Raw genomic sequence first — 14,291 nt, 5'->3', positions numbered from 1 at the left:
TATTTTTACTTTTTAATCAAATAATACTTTTAATTGGAAACTCCAAAGTCACTGACCATCATGGTTTTTTTGACCATTGCAAGTTTTTTTTTGTTTGTCAAGCTTTTTTTTTTTTCCTTTTGTTTTACATCCCTGTGTGTGGTTTTTGCCTGAAACTGACTTGAGATTTCTCCAGTAGGAATCTACCACACCAGATGAGCTCCTTTCCATTCTTCATTGTTAAAAAAATACAAAATATCCAAAATGAAACAGTGCTGTGAGTTACTGTATATCAAAGTTTTCAATGAAAAGCAAAACTGAAAGAAAGCGACATACCTTTGCTTTTTTTCGCAGCAGTTTTGCTAGACGCACCACATATGGTTTGAATTCCCTCTGATGTGTACCCTGTCTTCGTACTTCCAAGCCCGAATCATCTGAAGCTTCCGGAATAAAGGCCCAACGATACCTGTCAAGAGACAACACAAGCAACCATTATCCCTACTGAACATTCAGGCTTTTCTGCTAGATCTAAAAATACAAGTGGGTGAAGAAACCTCATTAAATATCAAAGACGAAAGGCAAGGGGGAAACAACCCCCATAAAAAACATCAGTCTTTGACAAGAAAAAATAGTGAAGGCACATTCTGAAAAGAGGTAACATGGCTGAGAATGTAGCGGTTTTTTTTCCTTTAGAGTTTCTTAAAGGATGCCAAGAGCAATGTAAGGCAGAGAAGCTAAAACCAGAAGTATTCACATCTGCATTGTGTGCAAGAAAACTGAAAGCAATTCTGAATTAAAATATGTAAGTTACTTAAAACACTTTGCTGCACATTTGCAACGCTTCCTCTAACACACGAAATGTTCTCCATATACCATGTTGATAGCAGAAATTCATTATTCTACTACGTGACCAAGTGGACCATTCCCACACACACACTGCACTGCAAGGACCAGGTACTTGCATTATAAACTATAAAGGAAATAAAAGTTTCTGTCCTTAAAACTTCAATCCAAGACTCCATGAGAATTCTGTAAAAGAGAGTGATTCAGCGTGACTATCATCTTCCCAGAAACGCACAGTAATGACCTACATAGAACTAGGTTGGCTAATAACGGCGATTAGAACAGCTTGGAGAACTGACTGAGAATGATTAATCAAATCCCCAGAACACAGAAGAAATAACCCTCAAGATTAGCTTTAGATTTAGGAATACTATAAGCCACAAACTGACAAAGTGTGCACAGGTCTTACCACCCTCTAGTGTCTTTGAAGACCAGGTTAATTAGAGGTGACCAAACGTCTCCAGAGCAGAGCCAGGGCATCAGCTCTCACACAGTCACTGCTGTGCAGTGTAAAGGAAGACACTAGATACTTTCTTTTGTCCTTGGTGGCTTCTCATTTCTAGGGTCTTCAGCAAACACCAGTTGTTTTGCATTCATTGTTTTTTTCAACAGGGCAAGACTGCAGAGGCACTGCAGAACCAGTTTGCACACATGGATACTACTGACCAAGAAAAACCTATGGGGTCCCCTGCACTGACAGATTTGTTGCAACATCTTCCAGACAAATCACGCAGGAGTAATTTAAGTGAGTCATGCTGAGATGACACGGTTGTCTCATCTCATGCATTAGTCACTGAGACATGTGGGTGGATTTTGAGTTCTTAGACATTATTGCAACTAAATACTTTAAAAATAAAACATTTGAATAAATCACTATTACTAATTAGTTCACAAGTGTGGAGAATGTCTTGCCACAGGCTAAATCAAAGCAGCTTAAACTCATTTGGTGTGTAGCATCATTCACTCGTGGGGCCGCTCTGACACTGGAAGGGAATGAACTGTGGGCTGCTCTGGGTAAAGGCCAGAAAATGAAAGGAAACAGGAAAACAAAGATTTTTATACACTAGAATTTTACAAAGAAGCATGGACAATCCTAAAAAAAACCTTAAATGACAGTGTCTTCTACTCACATCTGAAACTGCGGGAGGTTTTCGGATGGTAATGCGAGGGCCAAGTCCAGAAACTTGCAAGCAGACAAGTACAGGTTCAGCCATCTCTGGCTGTTGTAGGATGTGGAGAAACCATTGCCACCTGTGTACGTCGTCTCCAGACCAGCAACAGATGGGCCAGAAGTTCTAAAATAAATTACAGCAGGCAGGTGAGTCCTAACAGCCTTTTGCCACTATGGGAACATCACCTTTCTCACCTGCCTTTACAAACACACAGCTCTTTGTTTACCAACTTAATGCTGAATCCACAAATCAAACCAGAACACAGCAAGTCTGTGCTATGGGTGCAGTTCTATGTTTATGTATATATATAATAATATGTTAATATATAATAAAGATGATACACTGTATCTCATGCCCATCAGATGTCCAAATTAAGAGAAAGTTTAAAATTGCCGCTCATGCTGATATTACTTTATTTTAGGGAAAAGTTCTTCAAAAGAACAAAGAGAATCTAGAAAAAAAATGAAGAACAAGTCTTGGGCAAGTAAGTCCTCCTGTTCTCTTGAGATACCTGCCTCTATTGCTAGCATTCACTGAAATTGCATCATACTGTGCCGAAGAATGCAAACGGCATAGAAATGGATAAGAAAACAAAAATTATCTACCTCATTTTTGCCTTTTTAACACTAGAAGAAAGCACATTTTTGTTTAGACAAAAAAAATGCAGTCTTATTCTAAATAAGTGAATGATACAGAAAAGCTATAAAGTCCTGCCATGCATATTTTAATTGCAGAAGCAGTGTCATTTTAGCCAGGAAGACACTATAAGAACCAACACACTTTTATTGCATAATTCTCATGAGTGGTTTATGAGCCATCTGACAGTGGGATTTTGTTTTGGTTTGTCCTGAACAGTATGTCCCTGGTACTGCAGTGAGACGGAACCACCCTTTACTTGTCCTTCTCATTTGAGCTTGACAATTCTTTCTAAGACAAATTATTCTAAAGAATGACTCGACTGCCCATAAGCACGCCAGAAGACTACTATCCAGTTAAACAAATGGGAAGTTTGTAAATTTACCTGGAGATGTCTTCATCAGCAGTGAGTTCCTGTTCCATCAGTAAAAACACTTGTACCTGAGGATTAAATGCTACATGTTAATACCATTTTTTATGGACTGTGACTCAGGAAAATGCTGTGGGGAGACCTAAGTAATAAGCCCTAGAGAAACTGTTTGGAGCTTTATTTCCATTCCTGGATGATGATATAACTCCTTGAAATATGAGTGGACACTGGCACCCTAAAGCTCTTTTATCCCTTATATACAGCCTGAGTAGCACAAGGGCCATAAGAAACTGTCTCTTTTATGGGCAGGAAAGCTCTCAGAGGCAAATCCCCTCCAACAGTTAGAGAGAGAGTAAGGCCAGATGGAAAAGATAATAAAGAATCATGCAATGGAGCAGTCGAGATCAGATGTGAATTCCCAAAAGTAACACAGTCCTGTCCACTGAAAGAAGTTCCAGGACTGGTGTGAAAGCCAGGGGACAGCACAGGAATCAGAGGGCCACACTAAGTAGTATGGGTTTCCTAATACTTACACTATTGACAGACTCAAAATTAAATGTATCTATTGCTAAAACAATGCACTTGTTCTTCAAAATACCTCATATAGCTTTTTTCCTTCTATTGCTTAGATCTGTGTTTAAGTGCTAGGTCAGACTTCTACAGATACAAAAAAACCCCAGTGATTCTGATTTGCTGTCTGCGTCAGACAGTCCCCTGGGAACTCCTTGGCTAACACAAGCTAAACGGAACACAGGACACACCGACCACTCTCCTCCATTCCCACTGCCAAAGCTGAAACCCAAAATGGTGTGTAAAACAGCCAACAATGGAGACTCCACAGGTAGCAACTCTGAAAACTGATGTTTATCCTGTCTTGTTATGCAGAGTAAAAAACGAGAAAGAAGAAAGCTGAGTCAAGCCTTGTATAAATCCAGTTACAAAATTTCAGCCACAATGTGGCCTGAATGACCATCAATTGCCAATATAACATGGATTCTGACTCCTACTTTATGCGGCTTCTCACCCTCATTGCTGGAGGAAGAAGGCTGAATGACCAGGGGAGTAGAAACAGGGAACACTGAGCAGGGCAGGAGTGGGAATGGTGGAGAAGGTACACGTATGTAGGCAGAAACTGAAGCAGAAGTCAGTAGGGAACAATGAGGGTAAAGAAAAATTTAATTCAGGAGACATCTGAACAGCTTAAATAGCATAAGCCAACAGGTATTCTACCTGGTTGCAAAAAATAGATATCACAACTACGAAAGTAAATTAGCTTTCAATTTGTGTCCACTGTACTTTTACATGCACAATATCTAGAAGAGATTTTCCTAAATGTGTTGAGGAGGAATGAGGTTGTGCCTCAAATTTGCACCATCCTTCCAAATCACGAATGCTAACTGCAGCTCACCAGTTCAGTGATCATGGTCGGCCAAAGTGAGGTAAGGTGCTGCGGAGACATTCTTAAAAGCAATACTCTGAAAAACAGGAACACTTGGGAATGAAGGGTGGGCACCTGTGGCAAACGGAGACTTTCTACCAGCCTTTCTGAAACAAAAAGCCAAGAAGGTTTCCTCAGTTCAGAATAATTCCAACTAACATTTTCTCCTTTCCCAATTTACTCTCAATTTTCAGTTTTTTAAGTATCTGCCATATTACTGTTTCAGTACCTTGCTACAGTTTTATTCTGTCAACATAAAAAGTAACCACTTTCACCAAGCAGTGAACAAAAGCAAGAAACCTCAAAACAGTGCAGTTGCATATTTTGAGTAAAGTTCTCCACACAAATGCATCTGGGAATTTTGCTCACCTTATGCAGAGTTTCACCCGTTACAAAAAGAGGAGTTAACAGATTTCAAACAATACAACAGCCTGAACAGCTAGGATATATCATTGTTATTAAACGGCTGCATCTTCACAGGACATGGGATATTACACAAGGATGATACGTTCTTATTTAACAATAACCACCTCCATGCATTCAACATATAAAGAGGCAGATCCATAAAGAACGTTTTCAGTCAAACCAACACACGCACTTCACAGTTCAGACCAGTAAAACCACCTGAACATAGTAAACACAAATACTGACTTGACTGGGAAAAACAAACGAACAAAAACACGCCCCCACAAATCCCCACAAAACACAAAAAAAATCCCACAAACACCAAAACACAAAGCTCCAAAGAATAAATCATGGAACAATCAAAACAAGAATGATGATGAAATTGACTTTCCATACAGAGGAAGAGACAAAAGTGTCCACCTTGGCAGCACTAAAAGATAATATATCTAGAAGCTGCTGCTGTAACTATTTGCATCATCTTAGAAAAAAACCTAATCAGCTCCCATTCCAAATCACTTAATGTAAAAGGTCACTGGAAGAGATATTTTTCAGTGGACAGATAGATTTTTCAGTAGGACAGATAAAAAGCACAACAGAACAAACAGCTGAAGAAGTCCAGAATTCAAAACTTCAAGATCAGCCTTCCTATTTGTTCCTGGCCGACAGGTTTTTACATCTCAGATGTTCATGTCAAAATGCATGCTACAGGTACCAAAGGACATCGATCGAGGTATAAAATGACAGATCAGTAAAATAATCTGGATAGAAGTTAACTGGTAATCACACAGTCTGTGCACTTTGTTATCATTTAAAATGTTCTAACCAAAGTCTGCAGAAACTTTGCATCCCGTCATGGAAACAGTACCACAGTGGAGCACCTCCCTTATGAAGAAAGGCTGAGGGAGCTGGGTCTCTTTAGTTTGGAGAAGAGGAGACTAAGGGGGGACCTTATTAATGTTTATAAATATATAAAGGGTGAGTGCCATGAGGATGGAGCCAGGCTCTTCTCGGTGGCAAACAATGGTAGGACAAGGGGCAATGGGATCAAGCTGGAACACAAGAGGTTCCGCTTAAATTTGAGAAGAAACTTCTTCTCAGTGAGGGTGCCAGAGCACTGAACAGGCTGCCCAGGGAGGTTGTGGAGTCTCCTCCTCTGGAGACATTCAAAACCCGCCTGGACATGTTCCTGTGCGACCTCACCTAGGCGTTCCTGCTCCAGCAGGGGGATTGGACTAGATGATCTTTTAAGGTCCCTTCCAATCCCAAACATACTGTGATACTGTGTGATACTGTGATACCACACACTGATTTCCAGGGGAGAAATCTACCTGCAGTTACCCTGTCATACAAATATTCCTCAGTTTACATCAGAGTTCAACTAAATTATACATATTTACTGACCTTGTATGTCTGGAAGGTATTTCTGGTATTGGTCTATCTCACTACTAAAAATTGCGAAAGCCAGTCTCTTCAGGAGCATCGCACGCTGTTCCAGCTCCACCTCTCTGTTTGCAAACAGGTTGAGTGAACTGCTCTGAGCCACAGCCACTCGTGCTGAAAGAGAAAACACAGAGTGAAGAGACAAACTTCAAGATTTCCCTTCTGTTTCACTTTAAGGCACAAATAACTCTTACTTCCATTGCATTAATGTAGTTCAAAAGCACATGTTAAGAAGATGCATGTTCTTCAATTTGTATTTTTAACCACAGTGGTTTAAAATACATGCTGAAAATAACTTGTAAGTATATACAATAGTGCCTGGGTTTGGGGGCTTTTGGGAGGGAGTGTAGCCATTTTAAAAAAAATATGATTAGTAGGTGCAGATGCTCAGAAGTTTGGAACACACAGAATCAATTATTTCTTAAGCAGAGTTAGTGTCAGATCTTAAAAAACAAACAAACACCCCTCAAACACAAAAACCCCTCAAACCAGAAAGCAAACAACAAGAAAGCCAACCCCAAACCAACAGAACACACCCCCACCCACTCTGCTTCATCAAATTTGCCATATAGGCAAAATTCACTGTGTGCCAGGATAGTCTAAAATTCCCTCACTTTAAGTTATCTTATTTATGGATCTCCAGAAACAAGTAGTTGAAGAAAACATTAAAAACATTGAATAAATCAGATTGGAATAAATGTTGAACAAACGTTTTCTTCAAGATATTTGTTTTCCCTTTTTTAAAAGTCACTACTACATCAATAAATACTTACTCATCAAATCTCTGAATGTGGTTTTGTCATGTGTCATCAAATTATCCATAATAGCTCTCCAACTAAAAGAGGAAGATTGTACACAAATCAGGAAAGCGAGAAAAGGGCAGGAATTTACAGGAATATTTACAGAGCTTTTTCTGCTCTTTTAATTCAGGCTTCCAATCCAAGCTCTCTGCTGCATAGATACCTTCTACTTGGTGCGATTTGATCTGAAAGTACAGCTATATTTCTCAAACTCCCTTCTCAAAGAAAATAAGGGATACCATTCAGAAAGACTGGGCCAAGTGCAAAGTCCTGCACCTGGTTCAGAACAACCCCAAACATGGACACAGGCTGGGCAGTGAGTGGACCGAGAGCAGCCCTGAGGAGAAGGACTTGGGGTGCTGGTGGATGAAAAATTGAATACGAGCTGGCAATGTGTGATCACAGCCCAGAAAGCCAATTGTGTCTTGGGCTGCATGAAAAGAAGGGTGACCAGCAAGTCAAGGGAAGTGATTCTGCCCCTCTGCTCTGGTGAGACCCCACCTGGAGTCCTGTGTCCAGCTCTGGAGCCCTCAGTACAGGAAAGACATAGATCTGATGGAGAAGGTCCAGAGGAGGCCACCAAGATGGTCAGAGGGCTGGAACATCTCTGCTGAGAGGAAAGGCTGAGAGAGTTGGGCTTGTTCGGCCTGGAGAAGAGAAGGCTCCAGGCAGACCTTAGAGCCGCCTTTCAGTACTTAAAAAGGGGACCTGCTGGCAAGATAAGGAGGGATTCTTTATCAGGGAGTATAGTAACAGGATGAAGGGTAATGGTTTTAAACTGAAAGAGGACAGATTTATATGAGACACCAGGAATAATTTTTTTACTGTGAGGATGGTGAGGCTTCCCAGAGAAGTTGTGGGTGCCCCATCCCTGGCAGTGTTCAGGGCGAGGCTGGATGTGGCTTTGAACACCCTGGTCTAGTGGAAGGTGTCCCTGCCCATGGCAACAGCGTTAGAACTACATGATCTTTAAGGTCTCTTCCAACCCAAACCATCCCATGATTCTATAAAACATTAACCACTTTTTCCTCATATTAAAAAATAAATAAAAAAAAAATCTTGAAATTGAGAAAAAATAAGACTTGTGCACAGAAATATACCTTACGTATGTGAGTTTCACATTTCACCTAGTAATCTAAAACACAGATGATCACTTTTTATTTACCTTAACAGGGATCTGATGGGAAATTTTGGTCCACATTATACATACTCTTGTGCAATGGTATACATGACACTTGTAACAGCCAACAATATAAGCAGAAACAAGGAAGTCTTACTGGTTAACACACGAAGCATCCATCTGGAAGAAACTGGAATCCATAAAGAGGTCAAATGCTTCCTTTTTCCATGCTCTTCTTGTATACTGATACCCACTAAGACTGCTTAATAACTGGACACAGGCTCGGTAGCTGGATGCATTGTGAGCGCTAAACAAAATAAGAAAGTCAATATTAAACTATTTTGAGTTGCTACTTTCTATAAAGTTTGACAGACATCTAATCCTCATCAGGCCTGTTAAGTGTCACCCAGCACATTTCAACTGGCTGTAGAGATCTACATCAATCCAATAAACTGTAAAAATACCTGTGATTACGGAGGTAGGGAACAACATAGTGCATAATATTTACAAGCAAAGGAATAACCCTCTCTTTTTCATCACTGTAGAAGACCATATCCAAGAGATGAGCCAAAACCTATAAAATGAGAGGAAGGTATGTTATCATGCACTCTCAAATTGCTTTTTATCTACTATTCAGTATTTTTTGGTAAAATGTCCTATGCTGAATGTTCAAGTTGACAACAGAAGTGACCCAATTTCAGGTACTATACAAAATCTAGAGTATAAAGATCCCATTGTTTCTAAAACAAACTAAGGTAAAAACACAGAAGCATAAGCCCCTGGGCAAAGCACTCTACCACAATAAGCTACAAATAAATTTCTTTAAAAAAAAGAAAACAAAAATCCAAGATTGACTGCAGTTTATCAGTAGTAAATAACACATGCCACTAACAACACAAAGTTTTCCACTAAAAAAAGTTTCCTATACTACAAACATGAAAGCACATGCTTTATGCTTCATCTATCTCACTGAATCTTTGAAACTGGGTTACTAGCCAAGTTTTATTACATATATCGTTACATGACAGTGCCCAGAATCCATTTACATCAGTGTCTCCCATCAAATATCTTTGCTCCCACTTCTAGTCCAAGGCTTTTCACAATGTAGAAGTTCATTGTAAGACAGTATTTATTACATTTGGAGACATTTACCTCAGAAAGTAAGGTCAATGCATGGACACTATAAACAGACGGAGTTATGTTAGAAGTTTCCATTGCTGGAGACAACATATCTAAATGAAGATAACAAAAGAAATGTCCAAAGTTAGCTTTCTTAAGCCATAGCTTACCTTACAAGCATATCTTAATAGCACACATTTTGAAGATACAGTGTGTCTGGCAAAGTGTGTATGTACGATACTAATGTCTGAACAATACTGAAGCATTTTTAATGCAGTCAAATACAGTAAATCTGCCCTCTTTGTTCATTTTGGGCTGGTAATTTCTGTTTTGTTTAAAATAAAGATGAAAATGAAACTACCTTCTACATCTGATTCTAGGTTGTTTCCATCAACCATAATCTTGGGGGAAGGCTTAACCTCTAAGTTTCGTCTTAGCCAAGTGGTCTGTTCCAAGGAAGAACCAGCAATTGCCCCAATGGCATCCACTATCTTGTGTGTTACATCCTGGTAGAAAACAAACAAACAACACACCAAGCATTGTAAGAACTTTGCACAGAAGGGCTGTATTTGTTTTCCTGACATTTATAAATAGTATATTGCCTGACTATTATAAATAGTACTAAGTAGAAAATATTAAAGAGTCATTTCTGACTATGGAACTGATAGATCAGATAATTATAGTACATTCAGGCATTTATTGCTCAATATTTTCAAAAGAGACATACAACAAATTTCTTACCTGGAGATCTCTTTGATCTTTCTTATTCTCCAGGCTTGGGTTTTTCATAATGAACTCATTAAGAACACTGAAAAAGGTATGGAAGTAGATATGGATTTTCTTTTCACAATACACTATTCAGTAGTTTTAAGAGCCAGGACAAATCTGAAGAAATTTACGTGCACAATACTTATTTACTAAACCTTCAGTCATTGCTCCTTATCAATATTCTAGAAAATACCATTTCAAGTTTCTAAAGTTAAGTTTAGAGACAGTTTACTATGGAAGACAACTCCAGAAGTTCAAGAAAATGATCCTTGAAGTTTTATACAGAGAATCATAGTCAACATTTTATTTCTAACACTCCAAAACCAGCTTTCATGCTGGGAAACAATCCTTTCTAGTGGGCTGCAAATCTACACATACTTAAGGAAATAGTCATTGTAGTTATTTTCTAAGAAAAATCAGAAATGTAAACCTACTGTTTAAAGAGCCCGAATTGCTGAAATAATCAGTAAGGTAAGATCATGGCTTACATCACATTATAAGACAAAATTTAATATATGTAACCATTTCTCAGAGAATAAACTAATTTGACAAAGGCTACAGAAATCAGGTAATAGTTCTACCACTCAAAAATAAGTGCTAGAGACTTGCAAACACTAATACCTCAATATGATTTCACACACTTAAATGTGAGTTTATTTGGAAATTGCAAATATCACGAGCACTTACCCAAGTATGAGGAACTGTCCTGGAGCTGGAAGACCAACCTGGATGGAATCCTTTAACAGAAGCAGCAGTGCTGCCCAGCTGTCTACTAAACTAGTCACTGGAATCCTAAGAGAGAAAGCAGCGATAGCAACAAAACAACCATCATCTCCCGCAGGTGTTCCCCACTTGCTTTCTACCTCACAGTTCTCCTGTCAGATATCACGAATCAACATTCATACAGATTCTTTGTTTTTTCATTTAATATTAGGTGGCTACATCAATTCACTAAGAAAAGGGGGAAGGCAGAAGATCAGCATACTCAAAAGACATGCTTTTCCGTCCAAGGCTGAGTGGTACCACTGAGTTACGGCACAGTATAGATCAGCTTTTCTTGGGCAGGGGGCAGATTTCCTGCAGGAGTTTTAGGTGCATGAAGAAAGGTGATGCAGAACTAGGGAACTCACAAAATAAACCCTTTTATTTCTTATCACACCTACAGTTCCAAACCATTCTTTCTTCATGATTTATATATACAGGCTTTTTGTCATCCTAGGGATTATAAGAACATGTAAAAATCAAATTTTCTATCTGCTTCTTGATGACAGAAATAAAATTTAACTTCTTGTCTTACCTTTGAGTATAAGCATAAAAAAACTGCAACATGCAGACTTCCAATGAAAGATGTTTCTAGGAAAGGATATGAAACCAGTGTCATCAGAAAGAAGAAAGTGACTTTCTTTTTCCCCTTACTTGCCTGGGCAAAACTGACAATGCTATAATGCTACTGCAGTGTCTGTAGACATAGCTTCATTAACAAGATACTATGAATGTCCATTTAGACACCTCTCTAGAAAGTTATTAATTTTTTTCTTTTTTTTTGTTTTTTAATTCCCTCTTTTCCATACTTATCTTTCCCACCTGAAGGAAAAACAATTTGATGCTAGGGTGCACACCCATCTCCCTAATGTGAGCAGCTTATCCTCACAAAACACAATCTTGTGCAGAAGCCGTAAACAGGATTCTGGAGTTGTTCAGTAAATGGTAATGACTTAAGAAGGTAGGACTTCCTTTCAAAAGTTCATCCATCTGTTACATATTGTGAAAATTTTCACACTGCACTGCTCAACTTTGTAAATGAAGTATCCATATCACCAGTGTTCTAAGCTTCAGTAAGAGGATATTAAATAAATCAATAGCATCTCTACAGTTTTCATACCTTGTCCTTTGCTATGGCTGGAGGCTGCTTCAAAACTTCCTTCACTGTTTGTATAACAGTTTCTGTTCTCATAACACTGATAGAGCGAACTAGCTCAACTAGTAGAAGTTGTTCTTCACCTGCTGAAGGAATAACCTAAAAGAATCAAATGCATGTCACAGATTATCATCAGAGACAATTGCCTATGCCAAAATTAAGGCAGGTGGCCTCGGAAGATTGAAATGTTAGTAGCTAATGGTTCATCTAGAGACTTGGAATCACTGTTCTTTTCCTGAAGAATTCAGGAAGATTATCCCATTCTAAAATAACCTGGTAGCTCCCTTACAGTAAAGTTGCTAATTAGAAATATATTCTCCATATTACATACTATGTACGTTTTCACTGGAATGTCTGAATTTTCTCCTTACTACTTCTAAATCACTTAAAGCTATTGCCACTATTTGAAGTGACCACTACAGTATAAACATACCTTTGTCCTAGAAGTATTTTTATTTTGCCTCCTTTCATTCCATACAAACGCAATAGCAGCCATGAAGTGAACACCATGATTCATTGAAATTGGACCCAAGAGTTCGAGAATCTGCTGCCTCAAATTCTGAAATGGGGAAGCAGAAGACGCACACCTTTAGATAAGCACCTCAGCATTAAGTTCGAAACAGCTGGCTATAAAGCCATACTTGGATAGTAACTAGAACTAACTTTTATATAACTGGAAGGATGCACTCCCAGGGTTCATAAAGCTCTATTCTACATCTGGCACTTTTCAATCATTTTATTCAAGACAAGGACAAGGGAAGATAAAATATACTTGTTAAATTTGCAAATGACAATGAAGTGGGACACAACTGATAAAAAGGTACAAACTCACAAAGCATCCTGAAGGAAGATAAGCTGCAATAAAGGCTTGATCTTTGCATGCAAAGGTAGGGATAAACAACTTCAGTGATTCAGGATGAGAAACTATTTAGATAGCAGTGCTATAGAAAAAGAGTCTTGGGATTATAGTGGATCACAAACTCACCACGATGACTTTGCAAGGAAAGGTAAAAGAGTGTTCATAAATAGCAACAGCTCATGAAAGACATTAAATATTTCACCTGAAAGAAGATACCACATACCATGCCCAGTTTTGGACACCTTACTTCAAGAAATGTACCACAAACTGTCAGAACTCAAACTATAAAAAGAAAGATTAGTGCTACAAAAATATGACCTACAAGAAGGGGCAAAAATAGTTTGCATTTAGTCAGGACAAAACTGTATCAATAGAGGTATAACAGTTATCACATGTGTACAAGGTAATTAGGAAGAAGAAAGGAAGATGATGTCTGCCACAAATAGTGATGAACTTGCTTTGTAGCAAGTGAGATAAAGTAGTAGGGGTGGTGGGGAAATTCTGAAAGAAATAACACGCTACTCTGAGAGACTGAAATATTCCAGGTTGAAAGTCTTACTAATGTATTTTCTAAGCATGTCGGAAGTTACTGAGGTGCACTTCAGCCAGGAGAGGTATTTCCTGAGCTGTATTCTTGATCCATTTTCTATTTCCATTTTCTTAAAGAAAAGGTGGGATATGCAGAAGAGTTAAAGTTTAACCAGAGTACAAAAGTTCATCCTTCTGTCACAGAAGTAGAGTAATATTGCAGGCTATCAACAAGTACAGGTAGCACAAATATGACCACGGATACTGTCTGTGCAAAGACATAGAGTCTTTGGTAAGTTATTTTTTGTTTATTCAATCATAGAATCATCATAAACAGTATCTGATAGTATTCAAATTCAATGAAGAAATCTTATTTTAAAATATTTTAAATTTAAATGACATTTTCCTATTCCATAACATGAAGTGCTTCCAGTAAGAGAGCTAAGCAGCGTTCTCAGTACAGTCTTATTCAACCCCTTCTCAGGTTCTCTTCTTTACAATTACCAGCTCACGATCTGATATGACTTTTCCCTGTGCACAGTGGCATCGCTGTATGGGAATTGAATGAATAAGGAACTAGTTTGCAAGTGTCTGAGTACCACATGTTTTAAGAGGAGAGTTCCCATTTGTTAAAATTTTACATTAATATTTTATTTGTTTTGAGGCATAAAAGGGTGGCTTAAATTTTTTCAGGATGCACTTAATTTTCTTTGTAGAAAGTAAAGAGGTGAAACGTTGTCTTGATACAATAAAGTTTAATAGCAGATTTAATACCCATTTATAAAAGCCTTCTTTGTGGGGTGGGTGAGTAGATGACGACAAAGGTATTAAAACTCAATTTATACTTAAGGGAATGGAATTTGCTTTAGTTTGACAAAGGTATTAAAGAACAACCT

General features: G+C 38.4%; 1 protein-coding gene across 8 annotated transcripts in view; it reads right to left on the bottom strand.

Moving 5' to 3' along the window:
* DOP1A (DOP1 leucine zipper like protein A) overlaps positions 1–14,291 on the bottom strand; it is a 65,801-nt gene that overhangs the window by 4,058 nt on the left and 47,452 nt on the right. For 7 of the 8 annotated variants that reach the window (XM_065056398.1, XM_065056402.1, XM_065056401.1 and 4 more), the window contains 15 exons: positions 12,442–12,567; positions 11,973–12,107; positions 11,388–11,443; positions 10,778–10,882; positions 10,064–10,130; positions 9,684–9,828; positions 9,356–9,435; positions 8,668–8,777; positions 8,361–8,510; positions 7,057–7,118; positions 6,245–6,397; positions 4,409–4,545; positions 3,016–3,071; positions 1,953–2,117; positions 316–445 (listed from right to left, as the gene is read on the bottom strand). In XM_065056398.1, coding sequence (XP_064912470.1) covers positions 316–445; positions 1,953–2,117; positions 3,016–3,071; positions 4,409–4,545; positions 6,245–6,397; positions 7,057–7,118; positions 8,361–8,510; positions 8,668–8,777; positions 9,356–9,435; positions 9,684–9,828; positions 10,064–10,130; positions 10,778–10,882; positions 11,388–11,443; positions 11,973–12,107; positions 12,442–12,567 — 1,677 coding nt within the window. Of the gene's footprint in view, positions 1–315; positions 446–1,952; positions 2,118–3,015; positions 3,072–4,408; positions 4,546–6,244; positions 6,398–7,056; positions 7,119–8,360; positions 8,511–8,667; positions 8,778–9,355; positions 9,436–9,683; positions 9,829–10,063; positions 10,131–10,777; positions 10,883–11,387; positions 11,444–11,972; positions 12,108–12,441; positions 12,568–14,291 lie in introns of those variants that run through there. The other variant, XR_010471221.1, reaches the window with a different exon arrangement.

Source organism: Columba livia, chromosome 3, assembly GCF_036013475.1.
Source record: "Columba livia isolate bColLiv1 breed racing homer chromosome 3, bColLiv1.pat.W.v2, whole genome shotgun sequence".
Lineage (NCBI taxonomy): Eukaryota > Metazoa > Chordata > Aves > Columbiformes > Columbidae > Columba > Columba livia.
This window is presented reverse-complemented; position numbering and strand designations above follow the sequence as displayed.